Raw genomic sequence first — 20973 nt, 5'->3', positions numbered from 1 at the left:
GAAAAGTATGAAAAGTTCTTTTTCTACATTTTAATACTGTACTAGGTTAAATGCATGTCTAATTTCTAAGATAATTGAATGACTTTTTTGGAATTTAGAATTTGTTAGTAAAGCCCCATTATTTAAATAAAACTTCATATTTACATATGCTTTATAATTTATTTTTCTCACAATCCTATGAAGTAATGAAGCATAGCTATTTTTATTTTCATTTTGCAAAAGAGAAAACTGACTTAAACCCACATCATTCAACTTTAAGTCCAAAGCCCATTCCACTAACATAATACTACCTATTTAAACACAGTATTTTTTTTGCATGTTATACAGATTTGAATTAAATCTATTTGAAAATTTTTCCACTATTATGAAAAATCATATCAACTGAGCCATGTACTCTTCTCATTGAAAAAAAAACTAATATTTAACATAATTTCAAAAGTATACTCATCTTGAAAATACTATTCTTCTATGTTTGCTCCAGATTGAAACAAGTACAAAATAGCACCACTCTTCATCTCTACAGATTTTATGGAAGACAAAAGGATGAATTTTGGTAAGTGAGCATGTTACACAAAACATTCTGTTATTTTGTCTGAGGATTAATGTAAGATTAAACAATATGTTTTATTGCTTTGTTGTAAACAATATTAAATACTACAAACAACTAAATTTGCTTTTATGATTATACTGGAATAAATTAAGTTTGAACATATAAAATGTCTGAAATAACGTAGCCGCCATTGCCTCTGATATCCAAACAATTTTTCTTTTCCCTTTCTTAGAGGTCTTCAAGCAGATTCTGACTGATTAGTTGCTAGGTAGGTTATAGTAGAGATTCCTTTTTTGCATGGATTTTACTAGTTGCATACTGAAGTCTCTTCCAACTCTCAATTTTGTGATTCTGTGATAACATTCAGTATTGTAAACCCATATTTTACATGTTTGTTATTGATATGTATTTTGTCCCATAGGTTCTGATTTCTGTCTTTCCATTATTTAATGAAAATTTTCTCAGATATTTTTATATTGTACTTCTCACCTTTCCAGATCTGGTCATTTCTATTTTTGTAACCTTCATGGAGACTGGGACCAAGTCTTAGCTAAGTTGTGTTTGGGGCGGGGGAGAGAATGGGTGGGAGGGGATGGAGGGGGTATATAAATATATATATATTCCTCAATGCTATAGTGCTTTACACACTGTAGGTTCTTAATAAATGTTTGATAAATGAATGGTAAGTATATTCATATAGACTTTGGAATGTCCATGTTTCTAACATAGACAAATGTAACCTACTTTTTTGAGTTTATTCTAAAAAAAAAAAAAAAACTTATTTCTCCTTTTTCATTATTCAAGTAAAATAAGAGTGGCAGTATATGGGATGTTCAGAGAGATTAGCACCTCTGGTGTGAGAGCTTGCCAAGCCCTTTTAAGAATGCCCACCTTCACTCACTTCTCACCTATAGCACCAAGAAACTAGCAGGCACAGAGGCTATGCCCAGTAAATTATTTCAACAGATGGCCTAAACCATGCTGAGTGTAACTGACAGGCCTTAAACCTGTCAATAATTAAATGGATGTTTTCCCCAAGCATTGGGATGCAAACAATCTATTCCAACAGCCATGAAGTCAGCTAAAGCAGGTACTGTGAAATGCTTAGTTTGGTCCAAATACACCAAGATCATCCACTGCATTCTAGGCCATGATCTAGAATTCTGACCTTTGTCCTAACATTGGACTTTAATAATTCTGGAAGAGAAAGCAAGACATATAACTTAGCAAAACTCTGCCTTGCTTAAATCCAATTCACACTCAACTTAGACATCATTCTTTTGATCTTTAAAAATGAAGGACTAACAACAAAATAGGAATGAATGTCTTAAGAAAAATGAAAAGACGTGATTAGTTTTAATGGCTGAAACAGGAGTTGCAGTATGGTTATCTCTAGTTTTAACAAAATATCATATATAGATTCATCTGAAGGTGCTAACATTGATGTTCTTCCTTCATATTCAAATGTGGTGATAGTGGAAGGAATCTCTGTAGGTAATACTGGCTACAAATATCAGGAAAAACAAACGTCATTGTGATTTCAACTTCAAGATCTGTCTTGTTTCAAACTAAAAGAAATTTGATACATTATTATCCATTTATAAGGAATATTGACACTAAAGAACAAATCTATTAAAATTTAAAGAAACAGGAGTCATAAAGAATGAAATAGTCTTTGTTTCAAAATAATGCCCCCACAGTATACTAAGCACTGAAGCAAGTTTTCAGAGATGGAAAGTGAGCAGATAGAACTGTTTCATTAGATGAAGGCACAAGTATTTTCTTCTGCACTGAAGCTTCATTCAGTCAGAATATTTAAGCAGCAGAAACAGTAATAAAAGGCCTAGTGTTACTGAGAGTAACTCTTACCAAGATGTGAGTATAGATTATTTCCATGCAAAATAAACAGCTAAGACTCTTGAGGGAGCATGACCATGAAAAGAGTCCTGGATGGGGGAATCAAAAGACCTAGATTTGAATACCTGCTAAGCAACCTATTACTCATCTATCCTTGGACAAGTCACTTAAACCCCTACGTCATTCCCCAGTTTCCTTAGTTGAAAAATGAGATCATTGCACAAGATGACTTCAAAGGTCCCTTATAGCTTTAAATCTATGATACTATGAACTCTGATGGTCTTAGATTCCTGTGTATATGTCCTATATGCACACGAAATGTGTTCTGCTAGTGCACCTAACAAAATTGTGTAAAGACAGCCAAGAGGTGAGTATTGTATGTGTCCCCCCAGAATTCAGGTACAAGTGGCACTATTTGGGAATAAATCTGGATTGATACCTGTTTGCCTTCAGATTAAGCAGAAACCTATTTAATTCTGATGCTATTCCCTCCACTAGGGTATGTCCTATAACTGCTAAGCACAGGACATCTAGTTTCAGAATGGACCATTGTGCTTTCCCATGAAATTTAAACTTTCTTAGATTTCTTACTTGGCAACAAGATAGTTTGTGTCATTTTTGTCTGTCTTTTCTACAGTTTTGGAACCTAACAGGTCAATCACACACACTGTGACTGAGTTTGTCCTCCTGGGTTTTTCTGGTCACAGGGAAATGCAGAATCTCCTCTTCTCCTTGATCTTAGTGATTTACATTCTGACTTTGTTGGGAAATGGAGCCATTGTCTCCGCAGTGAAATGGGACAAGCAACTCCACACACCCATGTACATCCTCTTGGGGAACTTTGCTTTCCTTGAAATATGGTATGTTTCTTCTACTGTTCCCAACATGTTGGCCAACTTTCTATCTGAGACCAAGACCATCTCTTTCTCTGGATGCTTCTTCCAGTTCTACTTCTTTTTCTCCCTGGGTACTACTGAGTGTTTCTTTCTATCAGTCATGGCATATGATCGGTACCTAGCCATCTGCAGACCACTACACTACCCCACCATCATGACAGGGAAGTTCTGTGTCACCCTGATAGCTGCCTGTTGGGTGAGTGGATTTCTTTGTTATCCAGTTCCCATTATTCTTATATCTCAACTGCCTTTCTGTGGCCCTAACATCATCGATCACTTTGTCTGTGACCCAGGCCCATTATTTGCACTCACCTGTGTCCCTGCTCCTGCTATTAAGCTCATCTGCTATACTTTTAACTCCATGATTATTTTTGGACCCTTCCTCTCCATCCTTGGATCCTACACCCTAGTTCTCCGAGCTGTGCTACGTGTTCCCTCTGGTGCTGGACGACGTAAAGCCTTCTCCACATGTGGATCCCATCTGGTGGTCGTGTCTCTGTTCTATGGCACCCTCATGGTAATGTATGTAAGCCCAACATCTGGAAATCCAGCTGGAATGCAGAAGATTGTCACGCTGGTGTACTCAGTAATAACTCCACTCTTAAACCCTCTAATCTACAGTCTACGCAACAAAGACATGAAAAATGCCCTGAGGAAAGTCCTAGAAAAATTGAAAATTAACCAGATTTCATGAGAGTTATTTGAAAGGTAAGATGACTATTATATTACTCTTTGACTCTGCTTCAATACTTTGAAGGAACTAAAATCTCATAATTCATCTACTATTGCAGATCACAATCCACCCATGTCTTTTCATCCTATGTAATTTTTTTTTAAATTTCATGTTTCCACAGTCTCAATAGAGACTTTAAAAAAGGAAAAATTCCTATGTGTTTATAATATTTATTTGTTTATAATATTTATAATAGCTCTTTTTGTGGAGGGAAAAAATTGGAAATCAAGGGGATACTCATTAGGTAGGGATGACTGAACAAGTGGCATATGATTAGGATGGAATACTATTATGCTAAAAGAAATGATGAGCAGGATTCTTTCATAAAAACCAGAAAAGGATTACATGAACATTAGTTCATGTGTTCATAAAGTGAAATGAGCAGAACCAGGAGAACATTGTATACAGTAATAACAATATTGTACCAAGATCAACTGTGCATGACTTAGCTCTTCTCTGCAATACAATGATCCAAGTCAATTCCAAAAGACTTAAGATAAAAAATGCTATTCATCTCCAGAGAAAGAACTGATGGAATCTGAAAACACATTAAAGCATATTCTTTTTATTTATTTATTATTTGGGGGGGGGGTTGGGCACTGCATTTTATTTTGCAACATAGCTGATATGGAAAAGTTTTGCATTATTGCACATACATATCAAATTGCTTGCTTTCTTAAGGAGGGGGGAGAGAAAGAATACATAATTCAAACTTTTTTTAATGTTACAAAAATGTTTTGTTTACATGTAATTGAGAAAAATAAAAATTAAATGTAAAAATGTGTCTTGCTACCAAGCATGTCATATTGCATCCCATGATCTCACAGTTAATTGAAAGAAAAATTGAAAAGATAAGGAGAGTAGTTTTAGAAAACCATGATAAGAACTATATGAACTGAAGCAAAATGATGTGAAAAAAAACCAGTAGATCATTGTGTCATAAGAGCAGTGTTTGTGCTGATTATCAATTGTAAAAGATTTTGCTACTCTGTTCAATACAATGATTCAAGACTGTTCCAAAGGGGTCATGATAGAGGAAAAATGCTATCCATCTCCAGAGAGAGAATTGATAATTCTCAGTGAAAATTGAACTATAATTTCTCATTTTATTTCTCTTACTTTTTTGTAATATGGCTAATATGGAAATGTGTTGTTTGATTTTACACATATAGTTAATATCATATTTCTTGCCTTTTCACTAAGTGGGGGAAGAAATGGGAAGGAGAGAGAGAATGTGAAACTCAAAAGTTTAAGAAGAAAAAACTATTTTAAATGAATAATAAATTTGAAAAAAGAAAGAAAGGATACAGTCCCAAGGGAAATGCAGCATAGCCACTAAGCTTATTGAAGAGAATCTAAGAATTAATAGTATTCACTAATATGACACATAAATTGGATCCCATGTAAAATAGCACATTCCTATCAAGATCTAGGAGAGGAGAGAATCTTGTAGCTTACATTTGCCACATGACCTTGTCTCCAGGCTCAGTCAAGGAATATCATCATAATATGAGTGGAAAGGGAAATATGAGGAAGTGGGGAAGGGTGATGCAGGAGAGAACAGGCAACTCATGCAAGCCAGTATAATTACTATTTCTGTGCAACTGCTGTGAGCCAGACCTTCAAAGGTGCCTGTTCTTCTGTAAAGCTATTTATTATTTACCCCTTTAGAGATAACTAAAGCATGATTGGGGTTCTTATCTATTTGGGAACTGATAACACACTGTGAGGGCTCAGGACTATATATTAGCTCTCTGAGAATACTCAGGTGCATTCAGCACAACAATGTAGATTCTTCTTCTGCTAAATAATGAATGAGAGGTGCCAGAAAGATGCCATGGTTTCCTACAGAATGTTGTGAAGCACATCCTTCATCCTTCAAAACTGATATCTAGCAAGTGAATTTCCAAGAGTCATCTCTCTTCCTCCCTCCAAGCAATCACCTTATAGCTATCTTTTTATTAATACGTTCATTACAATAGTTTACATTTAAATAGTTTTTTAAGGTTTACAAAGAGAAATAACAGATTTCATTTTATCTTTAGCTCTTAATCCAAAGGATAATTATTCCCTAAAAACTGTTAATCACATCAACTAGATGTGGTACATTATCCAAAAGAAAAGAGAGAAATGATGCCAGGCTTCTGGATTCTGATTCCAAATCAAGGTCTGTGAACCTGGACTTTGGTTTTTATTTCTGCTTCTTAATTGGCAGCCCTCAGATTGAGCTAAGCACCCCTGACTGTTTTCTAGATTAAAAAGTACAAAAGAATTATTGCTTAGAAAGATGAACAATAACATTTGGGTCTGAGATGCTTAGAAACTATTTTTCTTTTCATGATTCTTCATTACACTGACAACCAGTAGTGACAATGAACCAAAGATCTTCATTTCTTAGTACCACACTAGTTGACTTATTCTTTCTAACTTGCTTGCTTTTGTTTTTTGCTTTTTTCCTTTTGTTCTCCCTTTCTTTTATTCAACAAGGGCAGCTGTTGGCACAGAAGATAGAGTGCTAGACCTAAAGTCAAGAAAATCTGAGTTCAAATTTGGCCTCATTTAACTAGCTGTGTGATCCTGGACAAGTCACTTGACCTTTTTTCTCTTAATCCACAAAAGAAGAAGAGAGAAAACTACTACAGTGTCTTTGCCAAGAAAATCCTATGAACTTACTGGTTCACAGGTTCACAAAGAGCTGGATATGACTGAATTCTTGAACAACAGAAGCACCTATCTCATGGGTTTATTAAAATCTGAGATAATATTCATAAAGGGCTTAGAACAGGGCTTGTTACATAGTAGGTGATTAAAACATGCTTGTTCTCTTCCCCCGTTGTACCACCACCCCCATTTACTAAAACATTTACTTCTGTGCAGAGGCAATGTAACAGGGGACAGAAAGCCAACCTTGAAGCTAATATGACCTGAGTTCAAGTATTGCTTCTACTAATGTAACATGGTTGTGTGACATTGAGCAAAAGAATTAATATTTCAATGCTCTCAATAACTCAGAACATAAATTGCAAATAAAATCTTCTCTATGGGAACTGTATTAGTTAAAGGGGTTTGCCTTACCCTCAAGCTCCCTAAGCCAGTGAAATCATAGGTCTAATAACTATCCTCCTACTTGAGTACAGAGTATTGTGCTAGGCATTGGAGGAAATACAAAATTTATATAAGGGATGATTCTTGTTCTCAAGGAATTTATAGTCCAAATAGGAAATATTTAAAATAATTCTTTCAGTTTTTTCTTTGCCTTAACTGAAAAAAGTCCTTGACCCATTTGTTTCTTTGTTATACCCAACTCAACAACTAGATTCTCTTGATAGATAAGGTTTTGACCCACTTTGGATTTTTTATCTATTACTTTATCTATTTATTTTATTTATTTATGATTGTTCCATCATTTTATTTATATTTTTTCAATAACATGTTAAAACAAATTTTTAACACTTGGATTTTTTTAGGTTTTTAGTTCCAAAGTTCATTCTTCATTCCATCCCTCACTTCCTCCCTGAGATAATAATTAATCCAATATAGTTTATACATGTGGAATCATGTAAAACATTTCCATCTTAGTCATTAGTACAAGAAGACTCAAATTTCTAAAAATGAATGAAAGAAAAAGAAAGGAAGAAAAGATGAAAAAGGAAGAAAGGAAAGAAGGAAAGAAGGAAGGAAGGAAGGAAGGAAGGAAGGAAGGAAGGAAGGAAGGAAGGAAGGAAGGAAGGAGGGAGGGAGGAAAGAGGGAAGGAAGGGAGGAAAGAGGGAAGAAAAGAAGGAAGGAGGGAAGAAAGGAAGGAAGGAAGGAGGGAAGGAAGGAGGGAAGGAAGGAAGGAAGGAAGGAGGGAAGGAAGGAGGAAGGAAGGAAGGAAGGAAGGAAGGAGGGAAGGAAGGAGGGAAGGAAGGAAGGAAGGAAGGAAGGAAGGAAGGAAGGAAGGAAGGAGGGAAGGAAGGAGGGAAGGAAGGAAGGAAGGAAGGAAGGAAGGAAGGAAGGAAGGAAGAAGGGAAGGAAGGAAGGAAAGAAGGAAGGAGGAGAGAGGGAGGGTGTAATGTTCTTATTGAATTTTCTGGTGATCTTTGGGGCAGCCTTCTTTTCGGCAGATTAATCACCACAAGAATAGCCAGGTGTTAAAATCCAAATCCTTTTATTATCTCCTTCAAAGTTTTGTCTCCTTGCCTGGGACTTCAGCTAGCTTTCTTAGAGGCCTTCCAGAGTCTTGATTTCAGTGGAGAATCTAAGAAGGACAGGCCTGCCACCACAGTGCTGATGAAGATGGAAATGAATCTCTCTCCTTGGCTCCGAGAGCTTGAGCTCCTGACTCGAATCCTTTTGTCTTCTCTAGCTCTGAATCTGGCTGAGGCTCCCAGTTTATATGCTCTACACTGAGTAGAAACCAATCATTATATCACTAGGAAACCATTATTTGTTGTAAGATTAAATCAATCATACTGAACTTAGAGAACTATTCATCACCATGCTAAACTAGATAACCATTGTATCATCAATTCCACTGAATTAGCACCTTGGAAGAATCCTTTTTTCAAGTTCATAGTTCTGGCCTATAACAGGAGAGACAGAGAGAAGGGAGGGAGGAGAGAAGAAAGGAGGGAAGGGAGGAAGAGAGGAAGGAATGGAGGGAAGACGGGAAGAAGGGAGGGAAGAAGAAAGGGAAGGAAGAAGGGAGGGAAGGAATGGAGGAAGAAGGGAAGAAGGGAGGGAAGAAGAAAGGAAGGAAGAAGGGAGGGAAGGAGGGAGAAAGGAAGGAAGAAGGGAGGGAAGGAGGGAGAAAGGAAGGGAAGGAGGAGAGCAGTGGAGGAAAGGAGGAAGGGAAGGAGGAGAGCAGTGGAGGAAAGGAGGAAGGGAAGGAGGAGAGGAGGGGAGGAAGGGAGGAAAGGAAGGGAGGAAGGGAAAAAGAGAAGGAAGGAAGGAGGAAAGGAGAGAAGGAGGGAAGGAGAGAAGGAAGGAAGGAAGGAAGGAGGGAAGGGAGGAGGGAGGGAGGGAGGGAGGCAGGAAGGGAGGGAGGGAGGAAAGAAAGAAGGAAGAAGGGAGGGAGAAAGGAAGGAACTGAAAGGGAAGGAGGGAGGGAAGGAGAGAGAAAGGGAAGCAGGAAAGCAGCATGCTTCAGTTTATATTCAGACAATATAAGTTCTCTCTCTCAAGGATATTAGTCCTATGGGATTGTCTTGGATCATTGTATAGCTGATAGCTGTTATTCACAGTTGATCACTCTACACTGTTAATATTACGTGTTCATTCTCCTAGTTTGCCCGCTTCACTTTGTATCGTTCATCTTTCCAGGTTTTTCTGAAATCATCCTGCTTGTCATTTCTTATACTATAATAATATTCTATCATAATCATATACCATAGATTGTTTAGCCATTCCCCAATTTATGGGCTGCTATAAATATTCTTGTATGAGTAAGTCCTTTTCCTTTTTTTTTTTTTTTTTTTTTTTTTTTTTGATGTTTTGGGAATATAGATAGTAGTATTCCTGCATTTTTTTAAGGATTTGTGTTATTTAGTTCTAAATTAGCATTTTTTTATTTTTGAAGTGCTATTTTAGGGAATTTAATTAAATCTTCTGGTTTTAGCATAATTTTCCTTTCATCATTCAAAAAAATTCATATCTCATTAAAATCATTGAGACTTCTGATACTTAGAAATTCTCTTTGTATTGGATGTCTTGCGAATGATTCCCTAAAATAAGACACTTCTTTTACCCAGATTTATAAATGTAATAACTAAATCACATTATTTGAAATTAAATTCAAATATTCATCATGAAACAATACATTTATTTTTCCTAGATTTAATGTTATATTGCTTATTGAACACACTGGAAATTAGTTTGCACACTTATCTCTTTGTCTCAAATGCAGTCAGTATAGACTTATGTGCTCCCCTTTTCCATCTCTAATTTTGTAATGAAATCAATACTGTTATTCTTAAGAAGGATATGTCAATCAATTTTCCTACTATTTTGTTTCTATACTCCACAGACAATATTCCCCTATAAATCTTAACTTCCCTTTTTAAAATATAAGTTTTTTGACAGTAGATAAGCTTTTTTGTATTTTTATTCCCAGAACTTAGCACAGTCCTGACATATAGGAATTATTGGACAAATTTGTTGTTGCTGTCATTATTCATTCATTCAACATAAAATAACTGCTTAAACTAATTGAAAATAACTGGCTAATTCTGAAGTGCAATTTGGACTAATAAACTATGCATACTTTTTGACCCACCAGTGCCATTACTGGGTCTGTATCCCAAGGAAATGACAAAGGAAAGGAAAGGAAAGGACCCACATGTGCAAGAATGTTTGTAGCAGCTCTTTTTGTGATAGCAAAGAATTAGAAAATGAGTAGATGCCCATCAATTGGATAATGGTTGAACAAGTTGTGTATTTGAAGGTAATGTGGAATATTATTGTTCTATAAAAAATGATGAACAAGCTGACTTTAGAAAGGCCGAAAAAGATTTAGATGAACTGATACTAAGTAAAACAAGCGAAACCAGAATATATTGTACACAATAATAGCAAGAATATGCAAGGATTAACTATGAAAGACTTGTTCTTCTCAGTGGTTCAGGTATTCAAAGCAATCCCAATAGACTTTACAGAAAGTACCCTCTGTATCCAGAAAAAGAACTAAGGAAACTGAATGTAAATTAACACATGCTGTGTTCACTTCTTTTTTGTTGGGGTTTTTTTTTATCTCTCCTATGGTTTTTTTTTTGTTTGTTTGTTTGTTTTTTGCTCTGATTTTTCCCTCCCAGCATGATTCACAAAGAATTTTTGTTAAAAATTAAAAAAAAAAATAAAATAGCTGACTGAAACTAATCAAATCAAAACTGTTGTAATCTAATGGGGAGAACTTCATGACTAACTTATTGAATCCTCTGAGGACATTGATAGCTTCTGGAATGTCAAAACATGCATAAAGAAGTAACCTTCCATTATATGAGGACATTGCAATCTCTTATGTAAATTCTCTTATGCAAATCCCTTAGATTCCCTAATCTGATGGTATGGCATCTTGTTTTAAACTAAACCTTGTTTTAAAAAATGGGTGTGATCCTCCTAATATATTCATACCACTATATATATACATATATATATTACTATCCACAATTAATTTTCCATCCTTTCTCAAACCTCTCATAGCTTATCCTTCCTCTGACTCTCTCAGCTAAAAATCTTGTCTCATATTTCACTAAAAATATTGAGACCATTAACGAAGCACTCTTTTGTCTACCTTCTTTCTCAATCCAGATAACTCATGTGCCTTCTGCTACTATCTGTCTCATTTATCACCCATCTCACTTTATGAGGTAGTCCTTCTCCTTGACAAGGCTAACAAGTAATTCCATTTTGTCCCATCTTCTCCAAAAGAATGCCCATGCTGTCATCCTTAGTCTCTCATTTATCTTCAACCTTTCCCTATCTGCTTCTTATTTACTATATTCATGCATGCTCCAATCTTTCCTATCTTCAAAAATCTCTTACTTAATTTATCCATTCCATATCTTTTTTCCTTTTTATAGCTAAACTCCTTAAGATGACTGTCTACCGTCAATGCCTCCATTTCCAAAACTAATAACCTTTTCTAAATCTTCATCTCTCTTGAACTCTTTGTAGTTTTGACATTAATGATCAATCCTTTTTCTCATGATTTCAATAATAATACTCTATGTTATTTCTCCTCTGTCTGACCACTCTTTCTCATATTCCTTTGCTGGATCTTCTTCCAGATCAGACCCATCAACAGTGAGTACATATGCTCATGGACAAAATTAAATCCAGCAGACCTGAAAGATGAACTGCTTTTTTTGAGAAAGACCTCAGCATCCAAATAGCATCCCTGAATGAAACAAGACTAGCAAATGAAAGCCAACTTAGTGACATCAAAGCTGGATATATGATTTTCTGAAGTGGCTAGTGTAATGAGGAGGTTCATGAAATTAGTGCAAGTTTCAAAACCAGATCTAATTTAGCCAGCAAGTTCATATGCCTCCTAAATGAAATGAATGACAGTTTCATGATAATGCAAATGCTATTTGCAGGAAAGTGCCATGCCACCATCATCATTGTGTATGCTCCACCATGACAAATCCTGAAGAAGTCAAAAAAAAAAAAAATTTCATGAAGACCTGAAGATCTTCATCATCAATGTACTGAAAGAGAACAAGCTTGTAATTGTGGGTGACTTTAATGCCAATGTATGCACAGACTATCAGACATGGTTGGTTGTCCTTGTGAAGAACAGCAACAGCAATAGTCACTTACCATTGAAGATTTTTATGTCTCATGGCCTTCTCATCACCAACACTGTCTTCTGCTTACTTAATCCAAAATATGTCATGGATGCACCCTCATAACAAGCACTAGCATTTAATAGATTACATCATTTTAAAGAGAAGAACAGGCAAGATGTGAAAGAGATAAAGGCAATATGCTGGACCAATCACAGACTTATCTTCTCCAAGCTAACCATTGGCAGTTAACCCCAAGGCAAAACAACTATTGGGGAAACTCAACATCAACAGATTAGAGCACTTCTCCATCTGTGAACAATGTATTGCTGAACCACAGAAAACCACAGAAAAAAAGGAGTCATCACATAGCAACAGGGGAGCAGAAAAGTAGAGAGTAACTTTCAAGGACTAGATTATAATACCATATTTGTTCATCTGGACCAGAACACATAAACATTTGGATTAATTTGACAAATACAATGAGGAAATTCAGCAGCTGCTAAATGAAAAATGAAAACTCCATAGAATTTGTCATCAGGACAACTCATTCATTTCTAAAAGATTATTACTTAACTCCATCAGAAGTAAAGTGCAATACCTTTTGACCTAACAAGGTACCACAACTAGGCAAGTGTCCCAAAAAAATTTTAAAAGGAAAAACACTTATTTGTCCAAAAATATTTATAACATCTCATTTCTAAGTGCAAAGAGTTGGAAATTGAGAGAATATCTATCAATTGGGGAATGGCTAAATAAATTGTGATGTGTGATTATGATGATATACAATTGTTCTATGAGAACTGATGAGCAGAATGCTCTCAGGAAAACCTGGAAAGTCTTTCATGAGCTCATGCAAAGTGGAATGTACTGGGTATAAAGTAATAGCAGTGTTCTGGGATGATCAGCTGTGAATGACTTTGCTATTCTCAGTAATACAATAATCCAAGATTATTCTGAAGAACTTAGAATGAAAAATGCTATCCATACCCAGAAAAAGAACTAATTATGTTTGAATACATATTGAAGCTTACTTTTTTAAAATTCATTTTTCTTGTGGTTTTTAGAGGAGGGAATTTATATTTTCTTTTATGTGACTTTTATTAAAAATGTTTTGAATAACTTCTTATGTGCCCTCTCAATGAGTGGGGGAGGGAAGAAGAGAATCTGGAACTCAACCTTTTAAAAAAAATGTCTAAAATTTGTTTTATGTGTAACTGGGAAAAATAAAATATCAAATAAAAAAGTACAAGTTAAACTTAGAGTGATGCAAGATTTTAGTTCAAAAAGAAGGTAGATGAGATTCAGTTTTACAGCAATAGCAATAATCCCAAGTGCTTTTACAGTAATCTGAAGACTATAGGCCAAAGACCTCTGGTACTCAGCTGATGTGGCTAATGGAGTCACAATGATCAATGATAAGTACATGATCCCAGAGAAATGAGCTGAACATTTTCACTATGTTCTCAACAGTCATCAACCAATGCTTTAGCCATTGATCATATACTTCAGGTTAAAGTCATTCCCTCCCTAAATAAACTTCAAACTGAATAAGAGAAACTCAATGCCATTAGGCTCCTGTTTTGTAGTAATGATTCTGTCACTGTTTTCATCCCAGCATAGATCCACAAGGCATGGGGTCCACTGCTTGTACAGCAACTGACATATGCAAGAGGAGGTTCTCCCCCAAGATATCAAGGATGCCTCCATTGCCTATACCTGTAAAGGAAATGGAAACATTGTCCTGTGGCAATGATAGAGGCATCTCTCTTTAATCATTGCTGGCAAGATTCTTGCCAGAGTCCTCCTTAATAACCTGATCTGTCACCTGGAAGATAATCATCTACCTGAGAGCTATTATAGCTTCAGAAAGGGGTGAGACTTCACACCTCTCAGATTAGCTAAAATGCCAGGAAAAAATAACACTAAATGTTGGAGGAGATATAGGAAAACTGAGACACTAATACATTGTAGAGTTGTGAACTAATCCAACCATTATGGAGAAAAACATGAAACTATACCCAAAGGGCTATAAAACTGTTTATACCCTTTGATTCAGCAGTGTCTCTACTGTATCCCAAAGAGATCATAAAAAAATAAAAAGATCCACATGCAAAAAAAAATGTAGAAGCCCTTTTTGTAGTGACAAGGAATTGGAAACAGAGTGGATGCCCATCAGTCAGGAAATGACTGGATAAGTTATGGTATATGAATTTAAAGGAACATTATTGTTCTATAAGAAATGATGAGTCCACTACTGTCAGAAAGGCCTGAAGAGACTTACATGAACTGATGCTAAGTGAAGTGAATAGAACCAGGTGAACATTGTTCACAGCAACTACAAGATTATGTGATGATCAACTGTAATGGACTGGCTCTTTTCAATGATAACTTGATTCAGGACAGTTCCAATAGTCTTGTGATGGAGAGAGCCATTCTCATCCAGAAAGAGGACTATGAAGACTGAATGTGGATCACAACATAGTATTTTTATCTTTTGTCTTTGTTGTTATTTGCTTGCTTGTTTTATTATTTCTTTTTTTTTCTTTTGTTATGATTTTTCTTGTTCAATATGATAAATGTGGGAAAACGTTTAGAAGAATTGAACACATTTAACCTATATTGGATTATTTTCTGTCAAGGGGAGGAGAAAGCTGGAGAAAAAGCAAGAAAAAATTGGAACACAGAGTTTTTCAAGGGTGAATGTTGAAAACTATCTTTGCGTGTATTTTGAAAAATAAAAAATTATTGTTATTTTTAAAAAACAATCAAAAATTAGTTGAATATTTGTAACTAGCATAAAAAAAAGAAAAGGTGGAAGAATGGTTGATATGATGTTTGCTGGCTAGCAATTCTATAAGAAAGCCCAGGAGAAAAACAGAGGTCTTTATACAACATTCATCCACCTGATTAAGGCCTTTGATACTGTCAATCATGAAGGTTTGTGAAAAATCATAGCAAAATTTTAGTGTGCTCTGCAGATTTCCCACAGCTTTCCTTCTAAGAATCAATTTGTTTATTCAACAACAAATCAACAAGCATTTATTAAATAGCAGTTAAGTACATAACACTGTGCTAAATCCTGGAAATACTAAGAGAGGCAAAAACAGTCCAGCCCTCAAGGAGATTACAATAAAAAGAGTGATTATTTAGATAGGAAAATTCTAAATATCTTCCTCTTAGCAGTCTCAGATTCTTTATTGATAAAATGGGGATAACACCTACCTTGAATGATTGTTATGAGAATTAAATGAAAAAATATTAAAAAATATAAGAAGCTCTTAACACAGTGTGTGTGCCAGACAATCCCTTTCCTTCCTTCCCTTTCCCCATCTTCTCAACTTCAAGTTATGCTCCCACTGGACTTCAAATCCAATGAACATAATGGTTATTTGACTGAATTAATTGGTCAAATTGAATGTTCATATAAGCTGCAAAAAATTTTTCATTGTTATTGTTATTTAGATATTTTCTGAACCACAATCAAACACTTTACTCTTTGCAATATTGACCAAGGATGCAAATTGGCATAGTGGATAGACTACGGAAGGAAATTAGAAAAAAAGCATTTATTAACCACCTATTATGTGTTGGGGTAGAGATGACCAGTGTTTGAAAACTATCCAGAAAGTGCTTGCCTTATGTGAGTTCTTCATAAAATAGTCTTTTAGGCAAATTATTTAACCTTTCAGTACTCTCAGGCAACTCTCAAAGACAATACAACTGTGTGACCCAGTGGACAGAGCGCTAAATCTGAAGACAGGAAGACCTGAATTGAAATCAGATCTCAGACACAGTCATGATATGACTGGACAATTCACTCAACTTCTGTCTACCTGAGTTTCCTCATCTATAGGACTGAGGATGACAGCATTTATCTCCCAAGGTTGTTGGTAGGATAAAAGTAATATTTGTTAAGTGCTTTGCAAACTTTTAAAAGACTATATAAATACTAGCTATTATTATCAGTTGGGTCATCTAAGTGGTGCAATTGATACAGTGCCAGACTCATTTTGGTAATTCCAATCAGACCTCAGACACTTTGTAGTTTTATTACCCTAGGTAAGTCATGTAACCATGTTTGCCTTAATTTTCTTAAAGTTTGATCAGGAAGAGTCAGAAATGACTGAAAAATTACTAAACAATAAAAATAATTATTTGTAGAACAATTTTACTCCCCTCAAATTCCTTAACTGGAAGTTTCCTTTTCTGATGAAATCCTAGGTTCAGATCAAGGGTGAGGGGAAGAGAAAAAGGGACAGAGAGAAGTATTGAAGGATGTGAGGAAAGAGGAAAAGAAAGAAAAAAATAGTTTTGGAAATAAGTTTAGATATAGTCAAGATCTAAATATAGATATAAATTATATGGTTAATATAGAGGTAAGTATTGATCTAGACATCTTCATAAGTATAAATTTAGATCAAAGCTTCTTAAACTGTGACTCATAACCCCATATGGGACTGAATAACTGAATGGGAGTTCATGAAAAATTTAGCAACAAGAAAAGGTATGAAATATTACACCAAAATTTAATTCTTTATATGAAAAAGCAAACACATCCATCTTATTAGTATCCAATTGTCTTAAATAATAAAATTATATGTACACTGAAGAATTGTTTTAAAATAAATTCTTTGGTATACATATATCCAGGGTCATATAAAAATTTCTTAAGTGAAAAAGGTTATGAGTAGAAAAAGTTTAAAAAGCTTGGTACAGGTGATATAGATGACAGCTCAGTGGAAAAATGAATAGAGTGTTGTCATTGAAGCAATACCTAAATTCAAATCCAGCCTCAGATGCATCCTAGCTGTATAATCTTGAGCAATCACTTCATCCCTATTTGTCTCAGTTTCCTTACCTATAAATGGGGATAATAGTAGAACCTACCTTCCAGAGGTGTTATCAAAAGTTAAAATATGAAATAATATTTACAAAATGTTTAGCACAAGTACCTAGCATATAGTATTATATAAGTGCTGGATATTTTTATAATTATTATATATTAGAAAGATGAGAGAGAGAGAGAGAGAGAGAGAGAGAGAGAGAGAGAGAGAGAGAGAGAGAGAAATGTAGATGTAAACCAAGGCTTCTTAAATTTTTTTCACTCATAAACACTTTTAAATCCAGAGAAATGTTTACATTTTTACATGATCATTGGTACATAGGTATACAAAGTAGATATACAAATCGAACATTTACTGATAATAAAACATAATTTTGTGATTCTTATATTACAGGTACAAGACCCCATATGAGGCTGTGAACCACAGTGGGATATAGACAGTGATGGTGATAGTGATATAGATTTTAAAAAAAGAAGAATCAGGTGCATTGGAGATGACTTCTAAGAACAATACAATCTCTTTATAGAGGGCAGATTTCCTGAAATCTACCTAGGATTTGTTCTGGCTTTTCTTCTATTTCTCATTCATTCAAGCCCAACTCCAGGTGCCAATCTATACAGACTATGAGAAGACCCATGGGCATGGGAAAAGATGGCCCCTGGAGGAGAAAAAGATAAAAACACTGAACCCACCAAGGAGAAGTCTGAAATTTCACAGTGATCACTGGAGTTAAATATAGTTTGGGTGCTTTAAATATTTATAGAGGCTAAAGATACTCCTAGGAAACAAGTCTTTGGGCTATCCAAGTGCAGAAGGAATAAAATAAATGATGTATATATAATGCTTTTCCAACAGTGCTTTTTCTTTAGTCATCGAGGATAGAATCCCTGCAGCTGAGATTTCACTAAATATTCATTCTTTTCCATAGGTGAATCTGTACCACCATTACCAGGTGTAAGAGAGAGGTGCTAAGTTTCAATACAATGACTACTTCCACATACCTGCTCCAATTGTTCACTATGAATTGTCTGAAGAGAACTCAGAGAAGCATTATGGTGATTTGGAAAGATTGACAGCTCAGAAGATAGAAGATCTAGTTCTAATCCTAGCTTTGCTGCCAACTTTGTAAGATTTATTTTGGCAAATGATTTTCTTTCTTATTTTCCTCATCTATAAAAACAAGAAGTAAGACTGGATGATTTCTAAAGCCTATTTTATTCCTAACATGCTATGATTATGAATAGCATACCCTTTTCTCCTGAGAAATCAGTTCACTTTTTGGCACTAATCAAGAATTCTTTTTCTTAAGTCACTTGCTAAACACATACATCCAGTTTATGGTTTAACTGGAGAGGAACAGTGATAGATAAACTACTCAAACATTCACTCTTAGTTTATCTTGGGGTAGTGTATTTTTCATTTACTTGTAGTCAAAAGTAGAAACAGGTGGAGGGCATGGTCTTTTTGCTTTACAGAAGTGATTTCTGGACCCTGAGAGCTTGAGAAAAGATGTTCTTATGACCAAAGTTAGTGGGAGTGTAAGAGGAGGAAATACTACACTTAAACACCTAACTATATTCCCAGAAAGTGTCAACATTCCAGCAATTCCTGCAGAATATTAGACCTGGCTCTTCTCCCCTACAGCTGTACATCTTTTGTCTAGTTTATTTCTCATTTTTATCTCCATTTAAAAATAAGAGAGATGATAATGGAAAAACTTAAATCAATCAACCTGAATACTGACAAATATTACACAGGGGTCAGTAGAAGTTTATATTTTGATTTGAAATTTCAAGTACAATGCATTTATCTTTTTCCATGCCTCTATGGACAATCAGATTTTTCATGTACTAATATTCTTGTCAACAAAAAGCATTTCATTGCTCACCCTTCAGCGTTGTTATTTCCAGACAAATTCTGAGACTAGACTCTTGGTCTCTGTTCCTGGAAGCATCACAAGAAGAATCTTGTCTCTGGGTCATTGATACCTACTTTGTAATCTGTAAACTAGTTTTTGTTTAGGAAACTACATATTGCTTAGATATAAGATACTTAGAAATTAATTTTTTCTCTTTAAGATTTCTCATCACATTCCTCATCCCCATCAACATGGTTCTCATGGAAGAGTCTACATCTTCCTTCCTAGATATCATTATTCCCTTTTCAAATTCCTTTTTTTTTCTTCCTTGATTAACAAAGTGAATTTGCAAAACTCAATCTGATACATTTCACCTTCCAGCCTTAGTTTATAGGCTCTGATTCTGTAATGAATTCTATCACTTTTTTTAACTAACTTTTTTCATGAAAGTATAAAGTGTCCAGTCAGCCCAGTCAACCATTTAAATATCTAATGTAGCTTTATTTTCAAGGAATAAATTTCATCCTTATGGTTCAAATTTTCAGTCATTCATATTCTCAAAGAATATATACCTATTGACAAAAGCCAAGTTTTGATGGTCTAGAAATTCAAGGAAAGAAAATTAGGTTTCCAGCTATATTTGTCCCTGTCCATAATTTGTCATAAAATAATGGATTCTTACAGAATATTGTTGTAGACAAAATTAGATTTGTTTTCATTGTTCAAAATGGGGTATTAAATTAATTCTACTTTAATATTTAAATAAACCTTATTGTATATTTTCTGTAGGGAAAAATCTGAACCTGAAGGAGCTTCTCTCTATAGGTTTGTGAACAACACAGAAATTAATACTGGTAAGTAGCAGACCAATGACACTTGAAACCATACCTCCAAATATCTTGATTTTATGTTTGTTTTTGTTTTTTCTAGAACAGGAATAAATATGCAACTATTTTTCAAAATATAAGGTGAAATTCAACAGAAGAAACAAGAGTGGGATTTGAAATGAAACTTTCAAAGAAGAATCAACACTATGTTGATTGTGGGGAGTTGGTCATCTCAGTTAATTTGAGAGATTGTGATGTAGTGAAATTTGAATACTGGATTTGTCAGAATCTCTGTGCCCAAATTATAACCTTGCCACTTACTAGTCATGAGTGTCAGTTTACTCATCTCTAAAATAGAACTAATAATAGCTGCCCAACTTTTTTACAAGGTTATAAAATGTTATCATCATGAATCCAAGGTTATGATATAGATGCTATTGTCATATGAGCTAGTTGATTCGATTCTATCTGTAGTTATAAATTGACCCTTTATTCCTAAAACTGTTCTCCAAAAACATTCATTTGGACACAGAGCAGACTGCATAAGAGAATATAAAATCATTGGATAAGGTTACCATGGACCTGTTGCCACTGCTGGTAAAACAATTCAAAATAATCAATCAAGAGTGATTGAGTCAATATATCCACATATATATATCAAATAAGACTAAATCAAAATTGTGAAGTTAACAGAGTTCACATTTTCCCTAAGTCCATCCTAGTTCTTCTACTTTCTCTTCTCCTAAAGCTTAGTGAATGAACTAATTTCAGGCAAAATATTTAATGAACTTATTAATGTGTTAACATATTTACTAATAACTCAAAATGAAAGCAATGCCTCTACTTTCCAAAATATTTGTATTTAAAAAACAACCTCAAAGTTGAAAAAGAGCATAAAACCCTAGGAATAAAACTATAATGATGAAATTATTAATGATGAAATCATGTCATTATTTGAGAGATGGAAGCTGCATCCTGCACCCCTTTAAATTACAACACATCTGTTATACATCTTACTAAAACAAGTCCTATATGCATTTTAAGATGGCATTGAAATTCATGGAAAGAAAGTTGGTTTCTAGATATATTGTTTCTATTTATAATATACCTCATAAAATGATAAATCCTAGAGAATATTCT

At 34.8% G+C, this 20973-nt stretch overlaps 1 protein-coding gene across 1 annotated transcript; it reads left to right on the top strand.

Moving 5' to 3' along the window:
• The first annotated feature begins 528 nt into the window (after positions 1-528).
• Positions 529-3997, top strand: LOC100913195 (olfactory receptor 11H6-like). The gene is made up of 2 exons (XM_012544172.1): positions 529-553; positions 3045-3997. The coding sequence occupies exons 1-2, from the start codon at positions 529-531 to the stop codon at positions 3995-3997; spliced, it is 978 nt and encodes a 325-aa protein (XP_012399626.1).
• The last annotated feature ends 16976 nt before the right edge of the window (positions 3998-20973 follow it).

Source organism: Sarcophilus harrisii, chromosome 2, assembly GCF_902635505.1.
Source record: "Sarcophilus harrisii chromosome 2, mSarHar1.11, whole genome shotgun sequence".
Lineage (NCBI taxonomy): Eukaryota > Metazoa > Chordata > Mammalia > Dasyuromorphia > Dasyuridae > Sarcophilus > Sarcophilus harrisii.
The sequence above is the reverse complement of the archived record's forward strand: the minus strand, read 5'-3'. Positions and strand labels throughout refer to the sequence as shown.

Bases quoted from the DNA above. Each gene is read 5' to 3' on its own strand.
- LOC100913195 (XM_012544172.1), top strand. From the start codon at position 529: ATGGAAGACAAAAGGATGAATTTTG. The intron at 554-3,044 runs GTAAGTGAGCAT...TCTTTTCTACAG, and splicing joins AGACAAAAGGATGAATTTTG to TTTTGGAACCTAACAGGTCA.